The sequence below is a fragment of the Chiloscyllium punctatum genome, chromosome 7, assembly GCF_047496795.1.
Source record: "Chiloscyllium punctatum isolate Juve2018m chromosome 7, sChiPun1.3, whole genome shotgun sequence".
Classification (NCBI taxonomy): Eukaryota; Metazoa; Chordata; class Chondrichthyes; order Orectolobiformes; family Hemiscylliidae; genus Chiloscyllium; species Chiloscyllium punctatum.
The window spans coordinates 79,141,647-79,157,530 of NC_092745.1; the positions used below are offsets into that span (position 1 = coordinate 79,141,647).

At 40.5% G+C, this 15,884-nt stretch overlaps 1 protein-coding gene across 1 annotated transcript in view; it reads left to right on the forward strand.

The window, feature by feature from the left end:
* The first annotated feature begins 321 nt into the window (after nucleotides 1-321).
* The window catches only part of LOC140479851 (cystathionine gamma-lyase-like), a 50,201-nt gene continuing 34,638 nt past the window's right edge, over nucleotides 322-15,884 (forward strand). The window contains exons 1-4 of the mRNA XM_072574167.1: nucleotides 322-636; nucleotides 6,810-6,891; nucleotides 11,426-11,521; nucleotides 13,894-14,003. Of these exons, the coding sequence (XP_072430268.1) occupies nucleotides 460-636; nucleotides 6,810-6,891; nucleotides 11,426-11,521; nucleotides 13,894-14,003 (465 nt within the window). The 5' untranslated portion in view covers nucleotides 322-459. The remainder of the gene's footprint in view (nucleotides 637-6,809; nucleotides 6,892-11,425; nucleotides 11,522-13,893; nucleotides 14,004-15,884) is intronic.

Here is a 15,884-nt window from a genome sequence, read left to right on the forward strand (position 1 = left end):
TTAAATATTTTTTTAACATCCAAAATTATCAAATCAAAACACACACAGGGAGCTTGTGGGCGAATTACATGTCTGATACACAACCATTTGTTCCCCATTGCTTTGGTCAAAAGGTTTAATGAATTTGATAATAATTTGGTTAAATTTTTTTGAAATGGCGATTTTTATGAGATCATTTTATTTGCGTTGACGAACGTGCGTGTTCTATCTGGCCAATAGAAGCAGAGAAAGTAATATATATATATATGGTAATGGTAGGAGTTTACGGCATTTAAAAGGTTAAGAGATGATTGTTTTACATATTCAGTCACGAGGGGAAAAGAAAATCCGCCTCCAGCGCTTGCCAATGAACTGAGTGCTACTGGAGGAGGTTCGAGTATTTTGAGCTTGGCCCTAGTGAAAGTGGGTTGTGTGTTAATTTCTGGGCAAGGTTATTGTAACAAAACTGAGCAAAATAAGATGTCTGGCGATTGCAAGAAAGGCGAGTTGGAGAGCGGATTCCAGCTACCTTTTGAGCATTTTTCTACCCAGGCAATTCATGCGGGACAGGATCCCGAACAGTGGACATCAATGGCAGTGGTGCCTCCAATATCGCTGTCTACTACCTTTAAACAGGCTGCTCCAGGAAAGCATGCAGTAAGTGTGCAATGGCAAGATCGCTTTCGGTTTCCAATATTAGTCTTCTCTATTATGAAGAGGCAAACGCATCGGACTCCTCTTTAGATTTCATCAACCTAGATTTTAATTGATTCTATTAAAGCGGTTGGGGCTGACGCGGGAGCAAGGGCATTATTAATATGCTGATAATTGGTCCTATACATGGTCTGTATTTTAAAGATGGCTTACCAGCGAAATAAATTTTGGCGTGTGCTTTAAATATGTTTTACTTTTATTTTAGTATTACAGTGAGTCGCTCGTCATTTTGAGACCAAGTTTATTTGTTCTGCATATTTGGTGAACGTTTTCTTACCCCATGATATTTGATTTCCAGTTGGGTCAAAAATAAAGCGCTAGAACCGATTGATTTGTATGCGGGTGCTGAAACTGGTGTTCGTGTAGTAAGTCACATTTCGTAGTTACAAAATTTTGGCTTTAGTATGAACTACAGATTTCTCAGGCCTTCTATGAGAATCAGTTCATGAAGAGATCAGACTGAGACACTAGAACTATGGTATTTCCTCCTTTGTCTCATTTAAAAAGGAAATGAAGCCTCAAAGAAAATATCTGGTCAAGAATTCCTTCTCTCTTTGAGGTGAATAGAATAAAGTTCTCTTCTTCCTTTATCCCTTTTTTAATGCTTCTTTCTCAGCTTTCAGAAGATGATTTTAATATCTATTTATTTGAAATTGAAGATGTACTATATAAGACATTGAATTAAGTTTGCAGTATTAGACATCTGAGCTGATACCTAACACTTGTCATTTGATCAGTAAAATTGTATCACTTATACACAAATCTAGCAATGACTGTTAATGTGGTTTTTCTTTTAATGGAGATAAAGTTAAACAAGTATTTTTAGTAGCTTCAAAATCTACTTGGATGCTGCCTGAACTGCTGTGCTCTTCCAGCACCACTAATCAAGAATCTGGTTTCCAGCATCTGCAGTCATTGTTTTTACCTAAGTATTTTAGTATGCACCAGTTACAGGTAGACCTATTCGGCTGCATGTACATTCTCTTAATGTGAAGACTTTTCATGGGTAGGCATGGTTGTTTTGACTCTGCTGGTAATGTTAGCTCTTTATCAAAAGCTGCAAGGTCAAACATTGCAGAAGGACACAAAGTACTGATGGAAGTGCTGTTTTGTACAAAATGGTGCCCTTTTGGTGAGACATTGACTTCTAAGTGAGCTGTGTAAATAGAGCTGTTGAAGACTAGGGCGTGGTGTTAATCTAGACTAATACTCTGTCCTGAGCCAAAATTGTTAAAAACCAGTTTCAAATTGGAAATTTGTCATCAGTTCTTAACTAGAAAGAATGTTTTAATAATTCTACCCTGTAAAGTTAAGATTAATAATTTGTTGACCAACTTAGTTTGGAGCTGCAAAGTGTTCACTTCTAAATGAACAAATGTTCTGAACAGTTTCAGAATACCTGCAAAGAAAACAATTTTTTTTTCTCCCCATCCATTTACATGTATTAAACTTTTTTTGTTCCCTGTAACCTTCACAAATTGCACAACTTGTTACTTTTTTAAGCGTGTGTGTTAGTAAACATTTTTTTGAAGAAAAAATGTTGCTTTGATTTTAAATTTCAAATCTGCATCAGAATTAATTGCATACTTATTGAGGTGAGCACTTGTGATTAATCTTGAGGCTAAATTAATTTAGTTAAGGCAACTTGGTTAATTGAACAGTATTTTCTCAAGGAGAAGTTCCATGGGCAAACTTCATTGTGGGAAAGACTTTTTAAAAAATATATATTTCTCTGGCTGAGGGCTCGAACAAGGAAAGCACTGACTATTAACAGGACGGTTGGAGTTTTTTAAACACTGAATGCTCAATTATAGGAAATTGTTGAAATTAGCATTTTTTTTTTTGCTCCATACCTAGCACCATATTTTGAATCAGACAATGTACAAAACCTACCCTCTGCGTTCCTGCATGAGCAGATGGGCTGCTGGCTTCCTGATGTAAGATTGGGCTCACTTGCTTCCTTCCAACCCCTCCAGGGCTACCACTAAAACTGAACAGGCTAATACGAACAAGTTTTATTTTTAATGTGTGAACACATTGCCCTGTAAAATTGTACCACATGTGTACTGGATACTAAGGTTTGTCTGCATTCAGTGAAGGTATCAGGTTTTTAGAGCATTTAAGTTCATTCAAAAGCCTAATTGTTTTTAAAAGCAAAACTTTCTGCCTCTTACTTTGCCAATAAGATTCATTTAAGCACCTTTTTTAGTGCTAAGTGTATTCTTTATTCCAGTGTTATAATGGGCCAAAAAGCGACTGTGCTTTGTTTTATGATCTAAGTTTCTGTACACCAAGCTGGCCTGATTGCATCTTTTGTAAGTTCACCAATTAATTGAATTAATATTGCTTACTACTAGGACTGTCCATGGATATAAAACTGCTGATGCTTTCCTTGATAACAAAATTGTGGTTAGTTTTCCAAACTTCAGTTAGTCATAGAGATGTACAGCATGGAAACAGACCCTTTGGTCCAACTCGTCCATGCCGAGCAGCTCCCAACCCAATTTAGTCCCACCTACTGTACCTGGCCCATACCCCTCCCAACCTTCCTATTAATTTCTCAATCTCGATGTCGTTTAAATGTTGCAATTGTACCAGCCTCCATTTCCTGTGGCAGCTCAGTCCATACACGTACCACCCTCTGCATGAAAAAGTTGCTCCTTAAGTCTCTTTTATATCTTTCCCCTCTCACCCTAAACCTGTGCCCTCTAGTTCTGCACTCCCCCACCCCAGGGAAAAGGCTGTCTATTTACTCTATCCATGCCCCTCATGGTTTTATAAACCTCTATAAGGTCACCCCTCAGCCTCCGATGCTCCAGGGAAAAACAGCCCCAGCGTATTCAACCTCCAACCCTTGCCTTTCCACATAGATGTACATCCTGTCCCTCAGGATTCCCTTCAACAACTTGCCCACGACTGAGGTCAGGATCACTGGCTTGTCCTTAACACCCCTCTCAAATCCTCCAACCCTGGCAACATCCTTGTAAATCTTTTCTCAACCCTTTCAAGTTTCACAACCTCTTTCTAATAAGAAGACCAGAAGTGCACGCAATATTTCAAGTGGTCTAACCAGTGTCCTGTATAGCTGCAACATGACCTCCCAACTCCTGTACTCCATTCTCTGATCAATAAAGGAAAGCATACCAAACACCGCCTTCACTGTCCTATCTACTTGCGACTTCACTTTCAAGGAGCTGTGAGCCTGCACTCCAAGGTCTCTTTGTTCAGCAACACTCCCTAGGACCTTACCATTAAGTGTACAAGTCCTGCTAAGATTTGCTTTCCCAAAATGCAGCACCTCACATTTATCGGAATTAAACTCCACCTGCCCCTTCTCAGTCCATTGGCCCATCTGATCAATATCCTGTTGTAATCTGAGGTAACCCTCTTCGCTGTCCACTACACCTCCAATTTTGGTGTCACCTGCAAACTTACTAACTGTACCTCTTATGCTCACATCTAAATCATTTATGTAAATGACAGTGTACCCAGCACCAATCCTTGTGGCACTCCACTGGTCACAGGCCTCCAGTCTGAAAATCAACCCTCCACCACCACCACTCTCTGTCTTCTGCCTTTTGAGTCAGTTCTGTATCAAAGTGGCTAGTTCCCCCTTTTATTCTATGAAATCTAACCTTGCTTACCAGTCTCCCACGGGGACCCTTGTCAAATGCCTTACAGATCACATCTACCACTCTCCCCTCATCAATCCTTTGTTACTGCTTCAAAAAACTCAATCAAGTTTGTGAAACATGATTTCCCACGCACAAAGCCATGTTGACTATCCATAATCAGTCCTTGCCTTTCCAAATACATGTACATCCTGTCCCTCAGGATTCCCTCCAACAACTTGCCCACCACCGAGGTCAGGCTCACTGGTCTATAATTCCCTGGCTTATCTTTACCGCCCTTCTTAAACAGTGGCACCAGATTAGCCAACCTCCAGTCTTCCTGCACCTCACCTGTGACTATCGATGATACAAATATCTCAGTAAGAGGCCCAGCAATCACTTCCCTAGCTTCCCACAGAGTTCTAGGGTCCATATGATCAGTCCTGTGGATTTATCCACCTGTCTGCATTTTAAGACATCCAACACTTCTTCCTCTGTAATATGGACATTTTGCAAGATGTCACCATCTACTTCCCTACATTCTAATACTTCCATGTCCTTTTCCACAGTAAATACTGATGCAAAATAGTTGTTTAATATCTGCCCCATCTCCTGTGGCTCCACACAAGCCACCTTGCTGATCTTTGAGGGGCCCTATTCTCTCCCTGGTTACCTCTTTTGTCCTTGATGGATTTGTTAAAAACTCTTTGGATTCTCCTTAGCCTTATTTGACAAAGCTATCTTGTGTCCCATTTTTGGTTTCCTGATTTTGCTCTTAAGTATGCTCCTACTACCTTTACTCTAAGGATTCACTCGGTCTATCCTGTCTATACCTGACATATGCTGCTTTTTCTTAACCAAACCCTCAATTTAGAAGTTGAGTAAAAGATTGTTTCTCTGAAATAAGGCAATCAGAAATCGGTATTTGGCAAAATTAGTGGTGTAGAGCTTGTTAAAGCACCCAAAGGGAAGCTAAACTGAGTTGCAAACTTCAACCAATGTTAGCTTATGAAGGATAGAATCAGGAGTTCTTGCTCATTTTAAAATGAGCGAAGAAAGATAGTGGTTTATCTCCTACCATGCTGATGTAGATAGTTGCACGGAGCTGGACAAGAAGCAATAATTGTCAAATGCTGCAAATGGCACAATGTCTCTTCCACAGGCAGTTCAGGAAATTTGGCATGTCCATAAGGACCCTAAACTTTTACAGATGCACCATATTGTGTGCTTGCATAAATGCCTTATATGGCAACTACTTTGCCTGGGACTGCAAGCAACTACAGAAGGTTGTGTGCAGTCTAAACCATCATGAATTCCATTTAGTCCTGCTTTTGCTGCAAAAAGACTGCCAATATCAAAAACCCATTCCACCCTAGTAATGCTTGTCTATAACTTCCATCAGACAGAATCTCAAACACTTAGGAGCAGGTTGAAGAACAGCTTCTTCCCTGCCATTATTAGACTGAAAGGACTCTCTCTAACTTTAGTGTTGATCTTGTTAATATTTCTCTGCCCCCTTACTGAGATTATACCCTTTGGTTCTAGAATCTCTAATAGGAAACAACCTCCTAGCATTTATCCTGTCAAGTTGTCTTTAAAATACCTCCTTCTAATGTTTTCAGTAAGGTCAACTCTCATTCTACTTAAGACCCAACCTACTCAACCCCCCCCCCCCCCCCCCCCCAATCCCTCCATATCATGTATCTACCTAATGTTCCTTCTATGGGCTGCCTCCAATATAGAAATTTTGAGTAAAAGATTGTCCTTTTTTTTCACAGAAGCAATCAGATATCATGTATTTGGCAAAATTAGCGTGATTATAGGGCTTGTTAAAGCACCCAGAAGGGAAGCTAAACTGGTTGAAGTTTGCAACTATTCTAGCTTATGAAGGATAGAACCAGGAGTTCTTGGACATTTTTAAAATGAGTGAAGAAATCAGTTTTTGCTTTTGAGAAGGGGCTCAAAACTGTTCACAGTATTTCCAGTGTGGTCTGAAAAGGCACTTTGGATTATTGTTACCTTCTGGGATTACCCCAATGTTGAGTTATGTAGACAGATGGCTCTTGAAATTTGTGCAGCTGGCTTCTGTTAATGGAAGGATGTCAGTAGTTTAATCTGTCATTGACAACATGATGAGATTTGTTTGAGCAGTATGTTCTGGAGAATAAAATGGTGACTATTGATCATTGAGAGAGCAGTGCAGGGTTGGAATAGGGAGGAGAGAATTTTGAGATGTTGTCTGGGAGATGGCAAAGCAGCTTGTGACACGTTGGCACATGGAGTTATTTTTAGACTTCTGAGTGAGAAGGGACAGAATTGGTAATGGAGCAAAATGGGTGAATGCTGCACTTAAACTGAAACTGTAGGCATTTGAGAAACTCATGTTGGTTTTGTTCCCTTTTTTAACTGCACATGGCAGAGGATTTGTTTTGTTTCATTTGCAAAGTTTTTTTTTGTGTGGATCTATTATGTTGCTAAAGTGTCTGTTACTGGATTTTTCTGCAGGGCTTTGAATACAGTCGCAGTGGCAATCCTACACGGAATTGTTTGGAGAAAGCTGTTGCAGCAGTTGATGGAGCAAAATACTGTAAGCCATGCAGTACCTGATATGTTGAATTGTTTTGTGGGAGGAGTAGCACGTTTTTTGGCTATAAGGGCTCTTTTCGTCTCTAGACGTAAATATCTCCATTGTTGGAGAAATGCACAAGTTTCTTTGTCAATGTCAAATACTAGGGTGCGGGTGAAATTGGGCATGGTGAGACTCATTTTCAAAAATGCTGAAATGTCCATCAAATGTCACTGGTAAATGAATTAAGATGTACATGAGCGGCATACAGAAAGGGAGGTCATGGCATTGCCATGAGCACTGTCACTTTGGAGTTAATGCCATTTCTTTAACCTCTCTGAGCATGCATGAGACCATAACTCCATAAGACATAGGAGTGGAAGCAAGGCCATTCGGCCCATCGAGTCCACTCTGCCATTCAATCATGGCTGCTGGGCACTTCAACTCCACTTACCTGCATTCTCCCTGTAACCCTTAATTCCCCGAGACAACAAGAATTTATCAATCTCTGCCTTGAAGACATTTAGCGTCCCGGCCTCCACTGCACTCTGCGGCAATGAATTCCACGGACCCACCACTCTTTGGCTGAAGAAATGTCTCTGCATTTCTGTTCTGAAATGACCCCCTCTAATTCTAAGGCTGTGTCCACGGGTCCTAGTCTCCTCGCCTAACAAACAATTTCCTAGTGTCCACCCTTTCCAAGCAATGTACTATCTTGTACGTCTCTAAGTCTCCCCTTAATCTTCTAAACTCCAATGAATACAATCCCAAGATCCTCAGCCGTTCCTCATATGTTAGGCCTACCATTCCAGGGATCATCTGTGTGAATCTCTGCTGGACACGTTCCAGTGCCAGTATGTCCTTCCTGAGGTGTGGGGACCAAAACTGGACACAGTACTCCAAATGGGGCCTAACCAGAGCTTTATAAAGTCTCAGTAGCACAACGATGCTTTTATATTCCAACCCTCTTGAGATAAATGACAACATTGCATTCGCTTTCTTAATCACGGACTCAACCTGCATGTTGACCTTTAGAGAAGCCTCGACTAGCACTCCCAGATCCCTTTGTACTTTGGCTTTACGAATTTTCTCACCGTTTAGAAAGTAGTCCATGCTTTTATTCTTTTTGCCAAAGTGCAAGACCTTGCATTTGTTCACGTTGAATTCCATCAGCCATTTCCTGGACCACTCTCCCAACCTGTCTAGATCCTTCTGCAGCCTCCCCACTTCCTCAGTACTACCTGCCTGTCCATGGATTAGGTTTCTTTTTGAAAAAAGGCTGGGGATGCCCTTAAGAGGTTTTTCAAATTTTGTTAAGAGTGGTGCTGGAACAAAATAAACGATGTTTCGGGCAAAAGCCCTTCAGCCCTTTCCTGATGTAGGGCTTTTGCTCGAAACATTGTTACTTTTTTCCCTGCTCCTCGGATGTTGCCTGACCTGCTGTGCCCTTCCAGCACCCCACACAACTCTAATTTCCAGCATCTACAGTACTCTTTCTTTCCCATCTTAAAATGTTAAGGTTTTGTTAGTGGATAGTGACTAAGCTTAATTTTTGTGTTGATGAGTGTAGCAAGTGAATTCCAGCATTAAATAGTCACTAAGAAATCCAAATGGATATTCAGAAGAAACTTCTTTTCTCTAAACTGGGTGATAATGTGGAACTCTACCACAAGGTATAATTGAAAAATGTTGCACTCAACTATTTCTCCCCCCATGCACTCTAGATAAAGCCAAGGTGGAAACCCATTAGGCAAATTCCTGACATGGACAGGAAATTGGTTGTGTGGCAGTGAACTGAGTTGGAATAATGAAGTACACTAATTGGCAGCACATAACAACTAGTATCCTGCAGGGATCTGTGTTCGAGTCTTTATTCACAATATTCATTATTTATGTTTTTAATTATATAAAGTCAAGTTGAGGACAGCGATGTATGTGATTTGTGGACTTCAGTAAGGTGCTTGACCTGGTTCCCCATGGGAGACTGGTTAGCAAGGCTAGACCTCACTGAATACAGAGAACTATCCATTTGAATACAGAACTGGCTCAAGGGTAGGAGACAGGAAGATGGAGGGGGTTGTTTTTCAGACTGTAACCAGTGGTGTGCCACAAGGATCCGTGCTGGCTCCACTACTTTTTTGTTGTTTATATAAATGATTTGGACATGAACATAGGAGGTACAATTGGTAAGTTTTCAGATGACACCAAAATTGGAGGTGTAGTGGACAGCAAAGAGGGTTACCTCAGATTACAACAGGATCTGGACCAGATGGGCCAATGGGCTGAGAAGTGGCGGATGGAGTTTAATTTAGATAAATGCGAGGTGTGCATTTTGGGAATGCAAATCTTAGCAGGACTTATACACTTAATGGTAAGGTCCAAGGGAGTGTTGCTGAACAAAGAGACCTTGGAGTGCAGGTTCATTGTTCCTTGGAAGTGGAGTCGCAGATACGATAGTGAAAAAGTTTGGTATGCTTTCCTTGGTCAGCGTATTGAGTACAGGAGTTGGGCGGTCATGTTGCAGCTGTACAGGACAATGGTTAGGCCACTGTTGGCATATTGTGTGCAATTCTGGTCTCCTTCCTATCAGATGTTATGAAACTTGAAAGAGTTCAGAAAAGATTTACAAGGACGTTGCCGGGGTTGGAGGATTTGAGTTAGAGGGAGAGGCTGAACAGGCTGGGGCTGTTTTTCCCTGGAGTGTCAGAGGCTGAGGGGTGACCATAGAAGTTTACTAAATTATGGGGCATGGATAGGATAAATAGACCAAGTCTTTTCCCTGGGGTGGTGGAGTTCAGAACTAGAGGGCATAGGTTTAGGGTGAGAGGGGAAAGATATAAAAGAGACCTTCATGCAGAGGGCGGTACGTGTATGGTATGAGTTGCCAGAGGAAGTGGTAGAGGCTGGTACAATTGCAACATTTAAAAGGCATTTGGATGGGTATATGAATAGGAGGGGTTTGGAGGAATATGGGTTGGCGCTGGCAGGTGGGATGAGGATTGGGTTGTGAAAACTGGTTGGCATGGACAAGTTGGAACAAAGGGTCTGTTTCTGTGCTGTACATGTGTCTCTGTGGCCAAAGTTGCTGACAAGCCAAAATTGGACAGTGATGGTGATAGCATCAAATTTTAACAGGATATTGATTAGTTGAATGGGCAAATCTGTGGCTGGTGAATTTTAATGAGTATGAGGCCCTCCATTTCGGACTGATAGTTAATGTAATTGCAGTCTTCAGGATACAGGTAGTTTTGGCATAACTTGTTTTGGTTATAGTGTTGCTGAAGAATTGGGAATGTGATTTTTGAGAATGCTTACCTCCATTGGCAATAGTGCAATTCCAGCAGGGATCAGTTTGCACGCTTCATTTTGGCTTTGTGCTGTTCTGCGCATGTGCTTAAAGCATTGCACTGAAAAAAAAATTTAAAATGTAGCACTTGGCTGTGAAACAAATAGCTGAGCTGTTGCTTTAATACATAACGAAGTCAAATTTGACCAATCAGTTTAAATTGTGCCCAAGGTTACCAAAATCCAATCTAACTCGAACTTTATTGGTTTGATGACATCAAAAAATAGTTTTGGCATATAAAAATCAGGCATTTGAACAGAGCCAGTGGCAAAGAGCACCAACAGGCTGCTCACAAAATCACATGAAACCTAACTGTTCATATTAAATCTGTGCAGCAGAAGACTGAAGACCAGACCCAAGGGGGAAAAAGTCAAGAGGAGAATTGATATAGCTGACTGGTTTTAAAATTTTGAAACTTTTTTTAGTAAAACTTTGTTTGGGGGGGGGGGGGCGGGCCAGCAACATTTTGGTGTTTATCCAATCAGTATAGTGCTGTAGAGGTGGGAGGCAGCTAAATTGATCAGACAAAGGAGGTAGATATTTGTTTGTTTCATGTTTTTCTTGGAGTTAAAGAATAAATTGTTAATGGGATTTGGTAGTTCTTTGTCACGCATACTTTTACAGAGTACAAGGTGAAGTGAGCTTTTGTCTGGTTTGAATTAGTGGAAGGGTTTACTCCATGTCATAATGTCCCTCACCCAATTTTCCCATACACCCCATTATCTATATTAAGCAATTTTCTAGTAAGTGAGGTCTCCCTGGAACTCTGCTACAATGTTGAAGAACTACCTGTATTAACATGATAAGCAAGTTAAATAAAGATGAACTCTTTCCAGTAATTGAAGATTGCAGAACTCTTCCTCAAATGGCAGTCGTTGCCGAATCAATTTGTTAGATTTAAATGTGTTTTTGTTTTTATTAAACACAGGATATTGGCACAAAGCAAGTGAATGGAGTTGGGTCATGGATCCATCATGATCTTACTGAGTGGTGGAGCAGGATTGAGGGCCTGAATGGCCTACTCTTGTGCCTATGTCCATTTGAATTAAGGGTTATGATGACTTAAGGAAAATGGGAACTTTGAGAGAAGCATAAATTAGGCTGAATACCCTGTTTCTGTGCTGTGTATACTATGCAATCAAGTATAAAAGTATTGACTGTCCTATCTGGATTTTTTTTTAATATATATTGTCTTTACTTTTTCTGCAGGTTTAGCATTTGCATCTGGTCTGGCAACTACAATGACAATTGCACACTTGTTGAAGTCTGGTGATAACATTATTTGTATGAATGATGTATATGGAGGTATAGTTTTGATTTGATTTTTGAAAGTTTAACTTTTTTTGATTTGATCAGTATGTGTTCCTGACTTTCATTTTAATGTTAATCTGAGCATAAGTGCGGTGGCAGTGTCTGCCAGGTTGATGCTGACTGAGCAGGAAGAATAGCAGCTATGTGGGGTCTGGAGGAACCAGAATGTTTTAAAATGGAATGTAGAAAATCTATGTCATGCCTCTATGTAAAACCCCTGTACCCACACCTATAAGACTGGTACCATTAACTTTAACCATTAACTTCCTATATCCCATTTCCCCTCGCTGGCTACTTGATTGGCTTTAGAAATTGTTAATTTCTAATCTCCCCAGCCTTGTGTGATCCTGCTATGTTGAATACTATATCTGCTCTATCACCAAGATTGCTTATTTTTCACTTCCTTGTCATTGACCATTTCAATCTTTGCTTGTTTCGCCACCAGAAATGACAATTCCAATCTTCACTTCTAAAATTCATTTATTCATCTTAGAAACTCTTGAGTAAGACTTGGAGTATGATAGAAACACTTTTTTTTTGCTGATATACACTAGTTTTAACTGCTTCAACTGTCAAATTCCTATCCTAATTTTAATTCTCTCCCTACCTTTTTATCCTGTTTTTAGTTCTATACCACCTCTTTCACTCGGCCTTTTTAAAATGGTGCTCTTTTTTTGACTTGAACTTTCTATTCTCTTGGGCAGCTATGGGAGAAACCACATTATCTGGAGCCACCTTGAGCAGCCTCTGATCCATTTGATGCCACTTCAAGTATTGTTTAATTCTAGTCACCACATTACAGCAAGGATGTAGAGGCTTTGGAGAGGAAGCAGAAGAGGCTTACCAGGATGCTGCCAGGATTAGAGGATATGAACTTAAAGGAGGCTCATCTGGTTGTATTCATTTGGAGTGGTAGAGGCTGAGGGGAGAGTTGATAGAAGTCTGTATAATTGAGATGTGTAGTTAGGTTTGATGGTCAGAATCTTTTTACCAAAGTTGAAGTGTCTAATATGAAGGGCTGTGCATTTACGTTGAGAGGAGGCAAAATCACAGAAGATGCGAGGAACATGTTTTTTAAACACTGGTATGAGTCTGGAATGCACTGCCAGGAGTGGTGGAGGAGGCAGATACGATAAGAGTGTTTAAGGGACCTCTAGATAGATAGATGAATTTGCAAGGAATTGAGGGATAATGGACCAATGGTGGGCAGAAGGGATTAGTTTAATTTGGCATCATGTTTGGCACAACATCTTTCACTATGCTAATCCTCATTCTCCTTCTCCTCTTTCCTCTTGCTTCCATTATCAATTTGTAGCTTCTCTCTTGATTTGAGACCTCTTCTTCCTGCTCAGTTTATTTTTCACTCAACTCCTGATTTCTTAAGTTCTGGTTTTCCGTGCAGGCTCACTAGCTTTTATTTCCCTTGCATAGCAGCACTTTCATTTCATAGACCAGTAACTCAAGACAATGGTCAACTTTTAATTCACTCTATCCCTTCTTGCAAATTTCTTACTTTGTTAGACTTTTTTGACATTGTTATACATAAGTTAGCATTTTGTCTGGTTATACATCAGGAAAATCCAAACCACCTTTTGGTTCATGCAATACTTCCAGCTGTCGACAACTAGTCCAACTTGAACCAGATGGCATGAAATCTGTGTTCTAACTGATCCAGGAAGCCATATTCAATCCTGCATTCAGTCACCAGGGCATTGTGTTACCTTGTCTCAATTAGAATTGAAATAGTATGAATGTTCATGAAGTGTATACCACCTTGAGTAAATAAAGTGTAAATGAAATTGCTTTGTGTATTTGGATTTGAACTCTTCTAGCTACTTTGTGCACTATAAGGAGTGTCACTAACTGCATTGAACAGGATATGATGTAGTACTGCATGTTTGGGCCAAAGGTTCCCAGTTTTATAGCATATGGGGCATAGTTTATTAATTAGCAGAAAGGAGGGTATCATAAGTTCTGGTAGTGTTAATTTTGTTTTTTTTACAAATGATTTTCAACCTTCATTTAGGCTTTGCTGCACTTTGTGGTAGACTATGTGGAGAAGTGCTGGTTTGATGTAGGGTGCTGCTTTGCAAGGTGGAGAGAAATCTAAACTGGTATTGATCTAGGCTGTTTGCATCTACATCAGTTAATGTCTTCCTAGATATTTACAACTTGTGACCAATGTGGCATAAGACAGCACAGGATTTTCCCCTAGAGAAAGTGGGGGAAAATGTGGCTGATCTTTTTCATTGGTGAGTTTCTTTGGAAACCACTGCTTGTTTCCTTGTCACCAATTTAATGGAGAGATTTTCTAAAATTGATTCAAAACATAGTACATTCTGTAGAAATGCATTTTGTACTTTTAGGTACAAACCGATACTTCCGCAGAGTTGCATCTGAAATGGGCTTGGAAGTCTCTTTTATTGACTGCACATCATTGGAATGTCTGGATGCAGCTATTAAGCCAAACACAAAGGTAAGATTGTGTTGGGGAAATCTTTTTAATTTTGGTACAGGTGTGGTATCTTAATTTCAACCATCTGCCGCCACCTTCTCCTCCTCCACCCCCACCCTCCTGAGTGAAATCATTATGGGCCTATCTAAATATGATTCAAGCTGGAACATTAGTAGGAAACGAAGAACGTTGTGGAATGCTGAATGTTGAGAAAGTTGCAGGCAGAGTACCTGAGAAGGAGGGAATGAAAGCAGACAGCTTAGGGAGGAGCTAAATTTAAACTTTCATTCCCACATTTTTGCTTAAGTGGATTTTAGTACAGTTGCACTCAAAATTCATCCTGACTAACCAAGAACCACTAGTTGAATTACTTAGGAGGCAGTAACGTTTTATGTATGTCATGGTCATAAGCAGGATTGAAGGGAGGCAATAGTCAAGAATTAAAACCAGGAGGCTGTGATGGATAAAATCTCATAGATGAGGAAGCTGGTAATATCAACTGACTGTCCAGATTTGAGGACTGATGGAATGAGTACATGAAGTCAAAAAGCTAGAGTAAAATATCAGAATGCACAGTTGGCAGGAATTGGAGGAATAAAGGTCTGGGTAATGCAGGTGCTATGGACTAGGCCAGACCACTCAAAACATTCTTAAGCAGGCAGCCTAGACCATAACTTTGCAATTTGTTTTGGGGTGTGTGTACAGTGAAAATTGCCCACAGTATGTTAGCTGGGTTGACTACCAGGTTTTAAAGCAGGCAAATTGTTTCACAATTACACAATGAAACACAGAACAGAATAAAGAACCCCTATGGAAATCAGTCTATCCAAACTGGACTTGATTATGCTGTTCCAAATATACATTCCCAATAAGCAACTCTTCTTTTTTTTAAATAAAAGTAGTAAAATTGGAACAAATACTCACACTTTAAAGTTAAAAGGACAGAAGGGGGAGAGTATTTAGCAGTGTGTTTCCACACAGCCGAATTCCTAACTAGGTCGTGGCAGTAGAGAGCTGACCACACCAGCATTATACAGGTCACTTCTAAAACGTGACCACTTTGGCATGAAGTCTCATCTGCTTCACATATGAACAAAAGGCCTCTCCCAATCCTCTTTCATCTCTGTACCAAACTAGTCACCTCTGAGCCAGGAGGGTTTTATGACCCCCCCCGCCCCACCTCATCAAAAACAAGGACACAGTATCCTTGAGAAAAGGAACAGCTGTTAGGGGAAAAAAAAGGACCAGTTTTGTGACAAATGGAGTAGAAAGTGGGTGGCACAGTGGTTAGCTTCGGCGACTGTTTGTGCAAACACCACACAGACATTCTCCCTGTCTGCGTGGGTTTCTTCCGGGTGCTCCGGTTTCCTCCCACAGTCCAAAAATGTGCAGGTTAGATTAATTGGTCATGCTAAGTTGCCCATAGTTAGGTGCATGGATAATTGTAGGAGAATGGATCTGGGTGGATGTGCTTTGCTGGGTCGGTGTAAGTAATCCATTCTAATCTTAAAAAAAAAAGTGGTGGAGTTGGAGATTATCAAGATCCAGAGGTGAAAAGCTGTACATCTGTTCCTAGAAATTTAGTGGGAGAGGAGGATTGTTTTCTTTATTTGAAAAAAAAATATGAATTTGGGCAATAAAACACACCAACTGATAATGGTTTAGTCCCATCTAGAACCTGTCTTTGTTTCTGGAGCCAAACTTGAGATCCAGTACTCAATGAAGGAGGGGAAGCAAGGACAGGAATTGTTGAGGTGGGGGGTGTTCTTGTGTTACAAGATTCATTTTTAATATTTACTATTAATCATCTGACCTGACTTTTCGCATGGGTTCTAACTCTGATTTGAAGCTGCTGTCGATGTACAAGCCAGAAGACTGGGCACTCTCCCTGTGCTGCATTGC